The sequence below is a fragment of the Ascaphus truei genome, chromosome 7 (genome assembly GCF_040206685.1).
Source record: "Ascaphus truei isolate aAscTru1 chromosome 7, aAscTru1.hap1, whole genome shotgun sequence".
Classification (NCBI taxonomy): domain Eukaryota; kingdom Metazoa; phylum Chordata; class Amphibia; order Anura; family Ascaphidae; genus Ascaphus; species Ascaphus truei.
In genome coordinates, this window is record NC_134489.1 from 111,950,238 (window position 1) to 111,966,981 (window position 16,744).

The following is a 16,744-nucleotide window of genomic DNA, read 5'->3' on the forward strand; positions in this document are numbered from 1 at the left end:
CATGATCATCCCATCGTTCTCCATTTTTCCCAGCGTCTCCCATGATCTTCCCATCGTTCCCCATTTTCCCCAGCATCCCCATGATCTTCCCATCGTTCTCCATTGTCCCTAGCGTCCCCCATGATCTTCCCATCGTTCCCCATTTTCCCCAGCGTCCTCATGATCTTCCCATCGTTCTCCATTGTCCCTAGCGTCCCCCATGATCTTCCCATCGTTCCCCATTTTTCCCAGCATTCCCCTTGATCTTCCCCGCATTCCCCATTTTCCCCAGCTTCCCCTTGATCTTCCCATCGTTCCTCATTTTCTCCAGCATCCCCCATGATCTTCCCATCGTTCCCAATTTTCCCAAGCGTCACCCATGATCTTCCCACCGTTCCCCATTTTCCCAAGCGTCCCCCATGATCTTCCCATCGTTCCCAATTTTCCCCAGCGTCCCCATGATATTCCCACCGTTACCCATTTTCCCCACCGTCCCCATGATCTTCCCATCGTTCTCCAGCGTCCCCATTGATCTTCCCCCGCATTCCCCATTTTCCCCAGCTTCCCCTTGATCTTCCCATCATTCCCCATTTTCCCCAGCGTCTCCCATGATCTTCCCATCGTTCCCCATTTTCCCCAGCGTCCCCCATAATCTTCTCATCGTTCCCCATTTTCTCCAGCATCCCCATGATCTTCCGATCGTTCCCCATTTTCCCAAGCGTCCCCCATGATCTTCCCATCGTTCCCCATTTTCCCCAGCGTCCCCCATGATCTTCCCATCGTTCCCCATTTTCGCCAGCGTCCCCCATGATCTTCTCATCGTTCCCCATTTTCCCCAGCATCCCCCATGATCTTCCAATCGATCCCCATTTTCCCCAGCGTCCCCATGATTTTCCCATCATTCCCCATTTTCCCCAGCGTTCCCCTGTCACGGTAGTTTATGATGAGATATAATGAACACCAAATATCTGGGTTGAACTGAACGAGGCTTAGATATAATAAAATATATTTATTCCTTAAAAAAGGTGAACACAGCAATATAGTACAATTAACAGGCAAGAAGGTAACACTTACTTAGGGTTGGGGGATGGAGAAGTATCAGCTGGCAATTCTCCAGCAATCCACTGACATTCCAGGTGGAATCAGAAGAACAACTAAAAACTGTAGGGTTGACACAGTTCATATACCTGTGTAACCCTATTCTTAACATTGAATACAGACTATTGGTGAACAATTATCTGTATCCAATCCCTAACGTGGAGACACAGATTAACCCATGCCCCCCAGCTAATTAGTCCATGTGAACTGGGACTCTATGGGTAGCCCCATAATTAAATCAGGGGCGACTACCAGTCTACCAAATGAAGTATCTGCATTGTTTGTAGGTGTAGACATAACACTTACAAACCACTCCAGTTTGATGATTCTCCACCCTCAGGTAACGATTAGAGTGGCAGAGTCTGTTGATTAGTACTTGGTCTGTTGATTAGTACTTAGTGTAAACAATCAGGGCAGTTAACTTTTGATCACAGTGCTTAGGCTCAATCAGCCGGCTGCCCTTCATGACCTATTAGCATAGCAGATGGTCTGCATTTTCAGAGCAGATCCAAAATACCATACATATATACTTTAATATCTACACATATTAATAAGTTCCATTCTGGTGGGCTCAGTGGGTTGAAATTTGCCAGTTCTTAATGCCTACAGTAACTCCACACATTGGCCAAATATCAACTCTCTGCGACCTCCAGAACTGGAGATACAGAAATGCACTTTAAAACATCTTTAAAATACAGGATTATAATGAAACATGGGAACAGGGGAACATACAGTTTTATGACATGACAAGGTGTAAACCACATTCCTGGACCGCAGTTCAGTTAACCCGTTGCCTCCCTGGTCAGGTCAGGGGGTGGCCATATGGGGTGCAACCCCTTTAGTACCGGGCCAAACCCCTCTCCCTCTACACCTCCCCTTCTTAATGGGTGACCTGTGGCCCACTGGCCCTAACGGGGAGTGGGGCACTGCTGGCACCCTTAAAGAACTCAGTCTCAGAGGGATAGTCCTGACGTGAAAGTCCATCAGCATTGCTGTTTTCACTACCCTTTTTGTGCTGAATGGTAAACTCAAACTCTTGCAAGGCCAAGCTCCACCCCTCTCCCTCTACACCCCATGATCTTCCCATCGTTCCCCATTTTCCCCAGCATCCCCCATGATCTTCCAATCGATCCCCATTTCCCCCAGCGTCCCCATGATCTTCCCATCATTCCCCATTTTTCCCAGCGTCCCCATGATCTTCCCATCATTCCCCATTTTCCCCAGCGTCCCCATGATCTTCCCATCGTTTCCCATTTTCTCCAGCATCCCCCATGATCTTCCCATCGTTCCCCATTTTTCCCAGCATCCCCCATGATCTTCCCATCGTTCCCCATTTTCCCCAGCATCCCCCAAGATCATCCCACCGTTCCCCATTTTCCCCAGCATCCCCCATGATCTTCCCATCGTTCCCCATTTTCCCCAGCGTCCCCCATGATCTTCCCACCGTTCCCCATTTTTACCAGCGTCCCCCAAGATCTTCCCACCGTTCCTCATTTTCCCCAGCATCCCCCATGATCTTCCCACCGTTCCCCATTTTCCCCAGCATCCCCCATGATCTTCCCACCGTTCCCCATTTCCCCAGCATCCCCATGATCTTCCCATCATTCCCATTTACCCCAACGTCCCCCATGATCTTCCCATCATTCCCATTTTCCCCAGCGTCCCAATGATCTTCCCATCGTTCCCCATTTCCCCCAGCGTCCCCCATGATCTTCCCACCGTTCCCATTTACCCCAGCGTCCCCCATGATCTTCCCATCGTTCAACATTTTCCCCAGTTTCCCCCTTATTCTATTATTCCTCACCCATCAATTTCTCACCCACCTCCTACCCCCCAATTAATCTCTGTCCCCCCCACCCAATTAATTTCAACCCTTTAAATTCCCAATTTTTCTCTCCCCCTCCAATCCATCTCTCACCACCTCATCCATCTCTCACAACGCCTCCCCCACCAGCAGAAAGTCCTCTTACCTTGTAGTTAGTGGAGCCCAGTCCTGGTGACTGACAGAGGAAGTTGTCACTGACTTCCGGGTCAGACCGCTGGGGTGGGCTCTGACCCTGTTCTCCTCTGCTGCTGTATCCATTGTCCTCCGCTCCCTAGTGCAAGCACCAACCCCCACCACCGCCCGCCATCTTGTGCCGCCGGCCACGGATCCTCCAAATGTACTGGACCTTTATCTTTCCCGACATGAGTTCCTGGGACAACGGGCAGGAGATGTAAAAAGGGCCAATCCCATATATATAGGACGTCTGGCATCCCTAAGCCAATCCCAGCTCATCCTATACCTCTTCATAAAACGTAACCCCTAAAACACTGCAGGGGGCGTGTAACAGAGACTTGTCACTGTTTGAGAGAAACTGCCTCTAAATCCAGCAGCGAGCTGGTTAATTGCACTCAGGCAATCAACCAGACTCCACCTGGTTGATTAGGAATCCGAGGAAAGCGTGTATGAGAAACAGCAGATTCCTTAGCTCACATTTGGGCTGACAGAAGGAGAGGAGAGAAGCCTGCACACAGTCACTGTCTTGAACACAAAGGCTATGCTGAGATCACGACACCCAGAGACCTATATTTCCTGGACACAGAGGCAGGGCCGCCAACAGCGGGGGACAAAGGGCACGGGTGTCCGGGCCCCGTGAGTCAGGGCCCTGGCCGTTTTAGGTGCACGGGTGTCCCGGGCCCCTGCGCAACCCTGGCCATTATATATTTTTTTTTAATTTTTTTTTTAAATGGCGGCGATTGCGCATGCGCAAAGCCGAGGTCCCGCAGGGTGTCCTGTCTGCTGCCTGTGGGCCCTGCCTGCGGGCCTGGCCTGGCCCGTCCCCCGCACCCCCCTCGCTTCTTCGATTCCAACATGGGATGGAGGGTGGGGAAGCGCCAATCCTGCACCCCTCGCGTGCGCCTCCTGCCCCATGCAGCAGCCGCGGGGGATGCTGCAGCCACCTGCTAGCCTCGCGCCCCGCCCCCAAAGCTTCCCACGCGCCAACGAAGCAGCAGCCGCGGAGGAGGCTGCAGCCGTTCGGCATCTCGCCCCCCCCAGCTGCTCACCTCCCGTGCGCCCCCCTAGCTCACCTCCCGTGCGCCCACCTCCCACCCCAGGCAGCTGCCACGGGGACATCGGGGGCAGGGGGGAAGCGGCAAGGAAACAGGAAGCAGCACCCACCCAGTCAGGGTAAGTCACCCACTCAACTGTCACCCACAACCCAGTCACTGTCACACACCACCCACTGTCACCCACCCACCCAGTCACTGTCACCCACCACCCAGTCACTGTCACCCACCACCCAGTCACTGTCATCCACCACCCAGTCACTATCACCCACCACCCAGACACTGTCACCCACCCCCATCACTGTCACCCACCCCCGTCACTGTCTCACCCAGTCACTAACCCACTCACTCACTCTCCCACCAACGCACGCACTCACCCACGCACGCACTCTCCCCCCCACACACGCACTGTCCCACCCACGCACTCTCCCTCCCACGCACGCAGTCTCCAACCCAACCACCCAGGCACTCACTGTCACGGTAACTTGTGATAGGATATAATATACACAAATAACTGGGTTGAATTGAACACGACTTAGATATAATAAAGAGAGTTTATTCCTTAGATAGGTGAACACACAAGATAATACAAATAACAGACAAGAAATAACACTTACTTAGGGGTTGGGATGATGAAGTAATCAGGTTACAGGATTAGCAATTCATACAGCAATCAGGATCAAGTAATTGGTAAAATCGAAGACTCTGAGCATAGGACTGACACTGGTTTATATTGGATTCCAGTCCTATACCTTGTCATTGAGTGCAAGTCATTGGAGAACAATTATCTGCACCCAATCTCTAACGTGGGAACATTGATAGATCATGCCCCCCAGCTAGTTGGCACATGCGTACTTCTGGCCCTGGGGGTCTCATTTCTTTAGCCCCACACAAAAGTCAGGGCGCCTACATGTCTACCAGACCTGGATCTGGTCAGGAAACCCTTTGTCTGTGTGAATTACAACACTTACAGACCACTCAAGCCCTGCGTTTCTCCGCCCTAATGTATACAGCCAGGGTGGCTGAGCCTTTGATCAGGTGGTCTGTTTTAGACAATGGGTCGCCCCCCTGAGCATTTACATTAAACAGAGTCAGAAACCTTCGCGGGCTTTTATCCCCGCTTCGAAATACAATACATTTTTCAATATCAAGATATATTAAAATAATCCGTTCGGCTGGGCCGAGCGGGTTGAAACTTGCCAGACCCTCATGCCGGAAGGGACTCTCCATGGTGGCCAAGTTTCAGCTCGCTGCGTCCTACCGGGAAGGAGATACAAAAATACAGTTTAAAAACCCTTTTTGAACATGAGGCTTTTTTCCACCATGCAAGTCAATGGCAGAAACCCAAACTTTCCAATTACCCTGACTCCGTTCTGTTGCCCCGAGAGGGTCGGTATTTGCCATGCAATCCTGCCGGAACTAGGACTACATGGTGGCCGAATCTCAGCCCTCTAGTTTGGACAGAACCGGAGTTATGGGCTCTGGGTTTCTGCTCATTCGGACTTAGTCGTTTTTACGCGCTGCTCTTCCCTCCGCCATTGGAGCCAATGGCCCGACCCTCGTGGCGAGCGCGACCCTTTACGGGCGTCCTTAATCCTTGGACCCAATGGTGGTCGAGTGTGGGGGTTCCTAGGATCTAGGGGCAAAATAATTTTATTCCTAGGTGCCCTAGAACCTAAGTTTCCCACGCCAATTGTGTTTGAACTTGACCTAGTGTGATCAAAGCTCTTTTTTAGAGATTGTCTGCTTTTGCGGTCTGGATGGCTGCCAACCCGTTCCTGGAGGTCGGCGTCGAGGAATCCCCATTGAAATGAATGGCTCCATTGATTTACAATGGTGAACCGCAGCTCCTCCTCTCGGGCGCCACCTGCTGGTCTTCTATGGAAACGGGCCTAAACCGCCGGATTCGCCATTGGAATGCATGGAGCTGCAATGGCGACCTATCGGAAGCTGCAAAATGGAGCCTGTAAGGGCGGGAACATGGAACAAAGGGCTATAATCATTTCCTAACTGTTAACACTTCTCCTCCCGAACGGATCCCAGTGTGAGTGTTGGTGCAGACACTGGAATGGAGGAAACACATTGTTACAGGGGAATGCAAATTTGGGTACTGGAGCAAGGTAAAAACACATTACTGGACCGCAATCCAATTAACCCCTTGCCTCCCCAGTGAGGTCAGGGGGTGGCCATATGGGGTGCAACCCCTTTAATACCGGGCCAATCCCCCTCTCCCTCTACACCATTGTCTTCGTGTTTTTGGTCTTCGTTGTGACTTCGTTTTGTATCCTGAATGAATTGCCAATCCTGTACCCGATTGCTTCATTGTCCAACCCATAAGTAAGTGTCCATATTCTGTGTGTTATTTCTATATTTTGTGTGTTCACCTTCTTTAAGGAATAAACTATATTTATCATATCATAGTCGCATTCAATTCAACCCAGAGATTTTGGTGTATATTATATAACCCTGTACTAGCTACCATGACAGTCCCTGAATCCAAAACTATCCAATTTAGTCATACCTCCTGGTCGCGAGTTATAGTCTTATATGAGTTTGAAGTCTCATATAGTGAGTCATACTGAGCCACTAATTGAGCCTGCTGTGCTGAAGTAGGGATATCCTGAAAACCTGGCCTGTTTGCAGCCCTTGAGAACTGGAGTTGTACAGGCCTGTCGTAGGGTGCCCTCCCGGGGGGCTCTCGGACAAAGGGAGAGGGTCGCAACCGTACGGCGGAAAGCGAGAAATTTACAAACTGCTTCTTACGTTTCTTCTCATCGCTCCCTATAACTGCTCCCCTAAGTTTTCCAAGAGCTTTTATATATCATTCAACAGTCCCCTATTCCGAGAACGCTCCCCTAACTGCTCAGATACCTGCTCCTAGAAGTCCTCCTCCAACGCGCAGGCAGATTATAAAAGTACTTGTTGGAAAGTCGCCCGCATTGTTCTCTGGCATCCAAAGGAAAGAGACTTTGCTGTAAACCTCTTTATTTATAGACAGAATATACAACTGGCACAAATTCTTGTGTTTGCCTTTTTAATCTTTGCAGGAAACATATCATGTTTGGCAGTAAGAAGAAACCTGCGCGTTCCTAAACACAGCGTCTCTTACCCTTCATTAGCAGCGGAGGTAATATCTGCACACAACGTATTGTTAGAGCTAAAGCAAATATCCGTGATACATGTAAAAGAGAAAGATACGGAGTAACATTCAGAAAACAATTATTCTGCAGCACAAATCAGGAACATGTAACAGCCATGTGTGTGTCACCGGATTACTGTCTGTGTTATCACAGGTACCGGGAACATGTAACAGCCATGTGTGTGTCACCGGATTATTGGCTGTGTTATCACTGGTACCGGGAACATGTAACAGCCATGTGTGTCTCACCGGATTACTGGCTGTGTTATCACAGGTACCGGGAACATGTAACAGCCATGTGTGTGTCACCGGATTACTGGCTGTGTTATCACAGCTACCGGGAACATGTAACAGCCATGTGTGTGTCACCGGATTACTGGCTGTGTTATCACTGGTACCGGGAACATGTAACAGCCATGTGTGTGTCACCGGATTACTGGCTGTGTTATCACAGGTACCGGGAACATGTAACAGCCATGTGTGTGTCACCGGATTATTGGCTGTGTTATCACTGGTACCGGGAACATGTAACAGCCATGTGTGTGTCACCGGATTATTGGCTGTGTTATCACTGGTACCGGGAACATGTAACAGCCATGTGTGTGTCACCGGATTACTGGCTGTGTTATCACTGGTACCGGGAACATGTAACAGCCATGTGTGTGTCACCGGATTATTGGCTGTGTTATCACAGGTACCGGGAACATGTAACAGCCATGTGTGTGTCACCAGATTACTGGCTGTGTTATCACAGGTACCGGGAACATGTAACAGCCATGTGTGTGTCACCGGATTACTGGCTGTGTTATCACAGCTACCGGGAACATGTAACAGCCATGTGTGTGTCACCGGATTACTGGCTGTGTTATCACTGGTACCGGGAACATGTAACAGCCATGTGTGTGTCACCGGATTACTGGCTGTGTTATCACAGGTACCGGGAACATGTAACAGCCATGTGTGTGTCACCGGATTATTGGCTGTGTTATCACTGGTACCGGGAACATGTAACAGCCATGTGTGTGTCACCGGATTATTGGCTGTGTTATCACAGGTACCGGGAACATGTAACAGCCATGTGTGTGTCACCGGATTACTGGCTGTGTTATCACAGGTACATTATTGCTTGTAAAACTCCAAGGTCCAAATTCACTAAACAGTGCTAAGTATTAGCACGCCTTAACTCCCATTCATGTAAATAATAATGCTTAGAACCATTTAGTGAATCTGGACCTAAGGGGCTCATTTAAAGGCTGCGGATCAGTCACACATCAAAACAGTCATTTAAGGAAACAAACCCCCCAACCCCATACCCATCTCACTATGCTCAGCTTCATGTAACGGCTTCACTAACAGAAATCCCAATAATGTGTTAAACAACAAAGCAGCGCAGCCCCCTCTGACACTGAAGGGGTTAATGCCGCCCCCCCCCCCACCCCCCCGGGAATCAGAGACCGATGTAACCGCAGCCGCAGAGTAATATGTTACTAAGAGCATAATGTGCAGTTACTGTATGGAGAGGACGGATCCCCGTGTGAAGGGAGGATCCCCGTGTGAAGGGAGGATCCCCGTGTGAAGGGAGGATCCCCGTGTGACGGGAGGATCACCGTGTGAAGGGAGGATCACCGTGTGAAGGGAGGATCCCCGTGTGAAGGGAGGATCCCCGTGTGAAGGGAGGATCCCCGTGTGAAGGGAGGATCCCCGTGTGAAGGGAGGATCCCCGTGTGAAGGGAGGATCCCCGTGTGAAGGGAGGATCCCCGTGTGAAGGGAGGATCCCCGTGTGAAGGGAGGATCCCCGTGTGAAGGGAGGATCACCGTGTGAAGGGAGGATCCCCGTGTGAAGGGAGGATCACCGTGTGAAGGGAGGATCACCGTCTGAAGGTGATGAGATATTCGGGATAGGCCTGGATGTCATTGAATATCACATACATTGAAGGTTGTGCTGTGTTATCAGTCACACTGTCACACAGGTCCGTGGGATCAGTTGCATTTTTGGGTGAAGGTGCGATCATTCCTTGATGCCCGGTACAAGAAGTCCCTGTGAGTACTCGTGTCAGGTACACAAACTTCTGTCCCTTCACATCAGGTTTGGCGTACGTGTCTTGTGCCGAGTAATTAGCATTAATGGCAAAGTATGTCCCGTTTCCAATCACTGCAGCTACGGGTCAGAGAAAGAGAACATTGTAATTATTTGTATTTATTTTAAATGATCGGCTTATGTATCACAAATATAAATAGGATTCAGACACATACCCGCACGGAGCAGCGGCACGAGAGGAACGACGAGAGGAACGACGAGAGGAACGACGAGAGGAACGACGAGAGGAACGACGAGAGGAACGACGAGAGGAACGACGAGAGGAACGACGAGAGGAACGACGAGAGGAACGACGAGAGGAACAACGAGAGGAACAACGAGAGGAACAACGAGAGGAACAACGAGAGGAACAACGAGAGGAACAACCAACTGCCTTCAAGTCCACAGATACTATACAGGATCCGACTTACTCCGGGCAGTACCGTGTGTTATTTCAGTGATTGCCAATGGGCCAAAAGGAGTGAAAGCCCCAAACTGTTACCCCCCTACACCCAATGAGCTGGTGGATATATAACTGTTCCCCCCCCCAACACCCTGCTAGTTGGTGGATATATAACCGTCCCCCCCCCCCCCCTATACCCCATTAGCTGATGGATATATAACCATTTACTGCACCAGTACCCGCACAGGGGCATTTACTCCTCCGGACATAGCCCAAATACACGCCTCCGGACATAGCCCAAATACACGCCTCCGGACATAGCCCAAATACACGCCTCCGGATATAGCCCAAATACACGCCTCCGGATATAGCCCAAATACACGCATCCGGACATAGCCCAAATACACGCCTCCGGACATAGCCCAAATACACGCCTCCGGACATAGCCCAAATACACGCCTCCGGACATAGCCCAAATACACGCCTCCGGACATAGCCCAAATACACGCCTCCGGATATAGCCCAAATACACGCCTCCGGATATAACCCAAATACACGCCTCCGGATATAACCCAAATACACGCCTCCGGACATAGCCCAAATACACGCCTCCGGACATAGCCCAAATACACGCCTCCGGACATAGCCCAAATACACGCCTCCGGACATAGCCCAAATACACAACTCCGGATATAGCCCAAATACACGCCTCCGGACATAGCCCAATACACGCCTCCGGACATAGCCCAATACACGCCTCCGGACATAGCCCAATACACGCCACCGGACATAACCCAAATACACGCCTCCGGACATAGCCCAAATACACGCCTCCGGACATAGCCCAAATACACGCCTCCGGACATAGCCCAAATACACGCCTCCGGACATAGCCCAAATACACGCCTCCGAACATAGCCCAAATACACGCCTCCGGACATAGCCCAAATACACGCCTCCGGACATAGCCCAAATACACGCCTCCGGATATAGCCCAAATACACGCCTCCGGACATAGCCCAAATACACGCCTCCGGACATAGCCCAAATACACGCCTCCGGACATAGCCCAAATACACACCTCCGGACATAGCCCAAATACACGCCTCCGGACATAGCCCAAATACACGCTTCCGGACATAGCCCAAATACACGCCTCCGGACATAGCCCAAATACACGCCTCCGGACATAGCCCAAATACACACCTCCGGACATAGCCCAAATACGCGCCTCCGGACATAGCCCAAATACACGCCTCCGGACATAGCCCAAATACACGCCTCCGGACATAGCCCAAATACACGCCTCCGGACATAGCCCAAATACACGGCTCCGGACATAGCCCAAATACACGCCTCCGGACATAGCCCAAATACACGCCTCCGGACATAGCCCAAATACACGCCTCCGGACATAGCCCAAATACACGCCTCCGGACATAGCCCAAATACACGCCTCCGGACATAGCCCAAATACACGCCTCCGGACATAGCCCAAATACACGCCTCCGGACATAGCCCAAATACACGCCTCCGGACATAGCCCAAATACACGCCTCCGGACATAGCCCAAATACACGCCTCCGGACATAGCCCAAATACACGCCTCCGGATATAACCCAAATACACGCCTCCGGATATAGCCCAAATACACGCCTCCGGACATAGCCCAAATACACGCCTCCGGACATAGCCCAAATACACGCCTCCGGACATAGCCCAAATACACGCCTCCGGACATAGCCCAAATACACGCCTCCGGACATAACCCAAATACACGCCTCCGGACATAGCCCAAATACACGCCTCCGGACATAGCCCAAATACACGCCTCCGGACATAGCCCAAATACACGCCTCCGGACATAACCCAAATACACGCCTCCGGACATAGCCCAAATACACGCCTCCGGACATAGCCCAAATACACGCCTCCGGATATAGCCCAAATACACGCCTCCGGACATAACCCAAATACACGCCTCCGGACATAGCCCAAATACACGCCTCCGGACATAGCCCAAATACACGCCTCCGGACATAGCCCAAATACACGCCTCCGGACATAGCCCAAATACACGCCTCCGGACATAGCCCAAATACACGCCTCCGGACATAGCCCAAATACACGCCTCCGGACATAGCCCAAATACACGCCTCCGGACATAGCCCAAATACACGCCTCCGGACATAGCCCAAATACACGCCTCCGGACATAGCCCAAATACACGCCTCCGGACATAGCCCAAATACACGCCTCCGGACATAGCCCAAATACACGCCTCCGGACATAGCCCAAATACACGCCTCCGGATATAGCCCAAATACACGCCTCCGGATATAGCCCAAATACACGCCTCCGGATATAGCCCAAATACACGCCTCCGGATATAGCCCAAATACATGCCTCCGGATATAGCCCAAATACACGCTTCCGGACATAGCCCAAATACACGCCTCCGGATATAGCCCAAATACACGTCTTTGCTTCATTATAACCTGCGGCAGCTTTTCCTCTGTACTTTGCCCCAGAAAACCTTTGTCACAGGGAAAGCAAAGAGACTAAATTGTATCATGTGACCTGCACCGACTTCCTAACTGCATCATGTGACCTGCACTTACTTCCTAACTGCATCACGTGACCTGCATCGACTTCCTAACTGCATCACGTGACCTGCACCGACTTCCTAACTGCATCACGTGACCTGCACTTACTTCCTAACTGCATCATGTGACCTGCACTTACTTCCTAGCTGCATCACGTGACCTGCACCGACTTCCTAACTGCATCACGTGACCTGCACCGACTTCCTAACTGCATCACGTGACCTGCACCGACTTCCTAACTGCATCACGTGACCTGCACTGACTTCCTAACTGCATCATGTGACCTGCACTTACTTCCTAGCTGCATCACGTGACCTGCACCGACTTCCTAACTGCATCACGTGACCTGCACCGACTTCCTAACCGCATCACGTGACCTGCACCGACTTCCTAACCGCATCACGTGACCTGGACCGACTTCCTAACTGCATCACGTGACCTGCACCGACTTCCTAACTGCATCACGTGACCTGCACCGACTTCCTAACTGCATCACGTGACCTGCACCGACTTCCTAACTGCATCACGTGACCTGCACCGACTTCCTAACTGCATCACGTGACCTGCACTGACTTCCTAACTGCCTCACGTGACCTGCACTGACTTCCTAACTGCATCACGTGACCTGCACCGACTTCCTAACTGCACCACGTGACCTGCACCGACTTCCTAACTGCATCACGTGACCTGCAGCGAATTCCTAACTGCATCACGTGACCTGCACCGACTTCCTAACTGCATCACGTGATCTGCACCGACTTCCTAACTGCATCACGTGACCTGCACTGACTTCCTAACTGCATCACGTGACCTGCACTGACTTCCTAACTGCATCTCGTGACCTGCACCGACTTCCTAACTGCATCACGTGACCTGCACTTACTTCCTAACTGCATCATGTGACCTGCACTTACTTCCTAACTGCATCACGTGACCTGCACCGACTTCCTAACTGCATCACGTGACCTGCACCGACTTCCTAACTGCCTCACGTGACCTGCACTTACTTCCTAACTGCATCACGTGACCTGCACTGACTTCCTAACCACATCACGTGACCTGCACTGACTTCCTAACTGCCTCACGTGACCTGCACTGACTTCCTAACTGCATCACGTGACCGGCACTGACTTCCTAACTGCATCACGTGACCCGAACCGACTTCCTAACTGCACCACGTGACCTGCACCGACTTCCTAACTGCACCACGTGACCGGCACTGACTTCCTAACTGCATCACGTGACCTGCACTGACTTCCTAACTGCATCACGTGACCTGCACCGACTTCCTAACTGCATCACGTGACCTGCACTGACTTCCTAACTGTATCTCGTGACCTGCACTGACTTCCTAACTGCATCACGTGACCTGCACTGACTTCCTAACTGCATCACGTGACCTGCACCGACTTCCTAACTGCATCACGTGACCTGCACCGACTTCCTAACTGCATCACGTGACCTGCACCGACTTCCTAACTGCATCACGTGACCTGCACTTACTTCCTAACTGCATCACGTGACCTGCACCGACTTCCTAACTGCATCACGTGACCTGCACGGACTTCCTAACTGCATCACGTGACCTGCACCGACTTCCTAACTGCATCACGTGACCGGCACCGACTTCCTAACTGCATCACGTGACCTGCACGGACTTCCTAACTGCATCACGTGACCTGCACGGACTTCCTAACTGCATCACGTGACCTGCACCGACTTCCTAACTGCATCAAGCTCAGAATCCAACACTGAGCAGATCTGAGCTAGAAACCCCCAAATTATGTGTATTGTTAAATCAATACTTGATCAACCACTGGGGTATTTTACAATTAATTATGTCATGATTTGTGTTGTAATTATGTTATTGTTGTAATTATGTAATATTATCATATGGTATTTCTTCTTTGTGACCAATATCATATTCCCAATGCAGAATAAATAACCAAGCTCTAATGAGTAAAAAAGGACAATTTATCTGTCCCTGCGTGGGTTACCCGAGTCTGCACTTTTTAATCACATGCTCTTCTGTATAAAGTTATGAAATACAAAAGGCAAAAGTTCTATAGAAATATCCATATCCCAAAAGGATTGCAAGCTAAGTGACTCATTGTCTGTGTGTGTCTATGTGTGTGTCACAGTGGAGCGTACCTCTTGGCCAATGAGTCGCGGGGGGGCGGGCAGACCCACGGACCAATCAGATTCACCACATCTAGCACCAACCATACAAATTACCCACGGACCAATCAGATTCACCACATCTAGCACCAACCATACAAATTTCTATTTTATTATATATAGATAGATGAAAGACCGGCAGTAAAGGCAATTTGTATGAAAAAAACCCCAGTACTAATTACTGGATCATTACTGGTAATTGTCACAAGCTGATCCCAAACACGAATGATCATCTCTCACCGTTTTTCCCAGCGTAGCTGCGGTTGAATCCGTTGCGATTGACGTTGCTGATAGCGTTAGGATCTGTCCCGTGGAAAAGCCGCTTCTCGTTGCTTTTGTTCTTGTTCTTGGAGTCGATGCTCTGCTTCTTAATCTGGTAGTTCAGCCAGAGATGCTTGTTTTGTATCCTCTCAATCTATGAAACCAGAACACAGCTGGAAGTCATGTCACTATACTGTGTCTGTGTGTCTGTGTCTGTGTGTGTGTAAAGCTATATATATATATCTCTCACTTGTGAGCACATTCACATGTCTTAGGTCTGCACCCTCCTGCCTTTCGCCATTATCACCTAGCATACAGTGCTTCCACTGCAGCAAGGGATTCTGGGAAATGACATGCAAATGAGCTCACAGTATTATATATATACATACATACATACATACACACACACGTCGGTAGGGATTCTGGATACAAAAATCTCACCCAGAATAACATGACACAGTAACACAGGAGCTACAATATATTACTGTGTAACACCACAAACTGATTACAAACTTTGCGCTGGTTTGAACGTCACTGGATAATATGCATCTCCTGGCAGCAAAAGTGGGGCAAAAATAGAGCAAAAAACTGCCGCAGGTTTATCAAAGCATAATATCTAATATATATATATAATATCCCGCCGCTTCCTCGGGGAGCTTTTATTTCGCTAATTCTGGTGTCATTCTTTTATTCCACATTTGCAGCCGGAAGATTTTGATACATTATCCCTGTGATCTGCACGTACAGCATTAGCAGACACTGCCTGACACATAATGTACAGCACAGGGTATACTAGCACTGTTTGTGTGTAATTACCTTAATTATTCTCATAGCGCACGTCTTTGTAAACTCCGCCTGTACTTCGGTGTATTCCGGTGTCCCAGTATTCAGGGGAACCACCTTCACCTGATCGTTCATCTGGTCCCAATGTGCAGGTAACGCCTGTCCTTCTGCGAAGTAAAAGCTCAGTCACTGACACTTCCCCAGCATGGAGCTTAGAAACAGGTCAGCGGCAAAGCATTGTATAATCCGACTCATTCCCAAACCCGTGAGAAGTAACACAGCAGGGAGTCTGGCCTCCGGGCAGCCGAGAGACGCTCCAACGGACAAAAACACTTTCATACATCATAAGGATAATAATATATCTTATATATACAGACTGTACATACCCTGTTACAGGCACAATGATAATATATTTATATATACAGGCACATGATATTAAAAATATATTTATATATACAGCCTGTAAAAACCCTGTTACAGGCTATATATATATATATATTTATAAAAGGCAAATAAACCGCTCATCCATGTATGTGTTCACGTATATATTGTATAACAGGTGCTCTAAGGGAAAATTGAATTATATTTCAGATTAGATCCCAAAAGGATCAGAAAAGGCTCCCTCATATGTCGAGCACTCAATGTTAGGGTACAGTAGTAAGACTGTCATTGGTCTATTGGTATAAATACCATTGATAGGACAAAATATGGCCCATCTCAACCGGAATACCTCAGAAAAAATAATAATAAAATTTTATTCAATTAATTACAAGTAGTAAGGTTAAAAACACATATAAAACATTCAAACATTAAAAAAAACCCCATTAGGAAGTGGTTAGGTGAGCAATCAATCAGTAAATATCAATATAGTATATGAATATCGTTGCTCACCACAGACGTCTTATTGCGAAATATAATATTCTCGGACAAGCAGGTAAATGTCCCTTCCACCCTATATAGTGAAAAATATCACGATGTGTGTAGTTCTAGATAAGGTGAGCAACGATATTCATATACTATATTGATATTTACTGATTGATTGCTCACCTAACCACTTCCTAATGGTTTTTTTTAAATGTTTGAATGTTTTATATGTGTTTTTAACCTTACTACTTGTAATTAATTGAATAAAATGTTATTATTTTTTCTGAGGTATTCCGGTTGAGAT

The 16,744-nt window shown here is 49.3% G+C and overlaps 1 protein-coding gene across 3 annotated transcripts in view; it reads right to left on the bottom strand.

Moving 5' to 3' along the window:
- Window positions 1–4,713: 4,713 nt before the first annotated feature.
- The window catches only part of LOC142499885 (protein mono-ADP-ribosyltransferase PARP14-like), a 93,967-nt gene continuing 81,936 nt past the window's right edge, over window positions 4,714–16,744 (bottom strand). For 2 of the 3 annotated variants that reach the window (XM_075609917.1, XM_075609916.1), the window contains exons 13-15: window positions 15,610–15,743; window positions 14,773–14,947; window positions 7,097–9,426 (exon numbers count right to left, since the gene is read on the bottom strand). In XM_075609917.1, the coding sequence (XP_075466032.1) occupies window positions 9,137–9,426; window positions 14,773–14,947; window positions 15,610–15,743 (599 nt within the window). In that variant the 3' untranslated portion in view covers window positions 7,097–9,136. Of the gene's footprint in view, window positions 6,093–7,096; window positions 9,427–14,772; window positions 14,948–15,609; window positions 15,744–16,744 lie in introns of those variants that run through there. The other variant, XM_075609918.1, reaches the window with a different exon arrangement.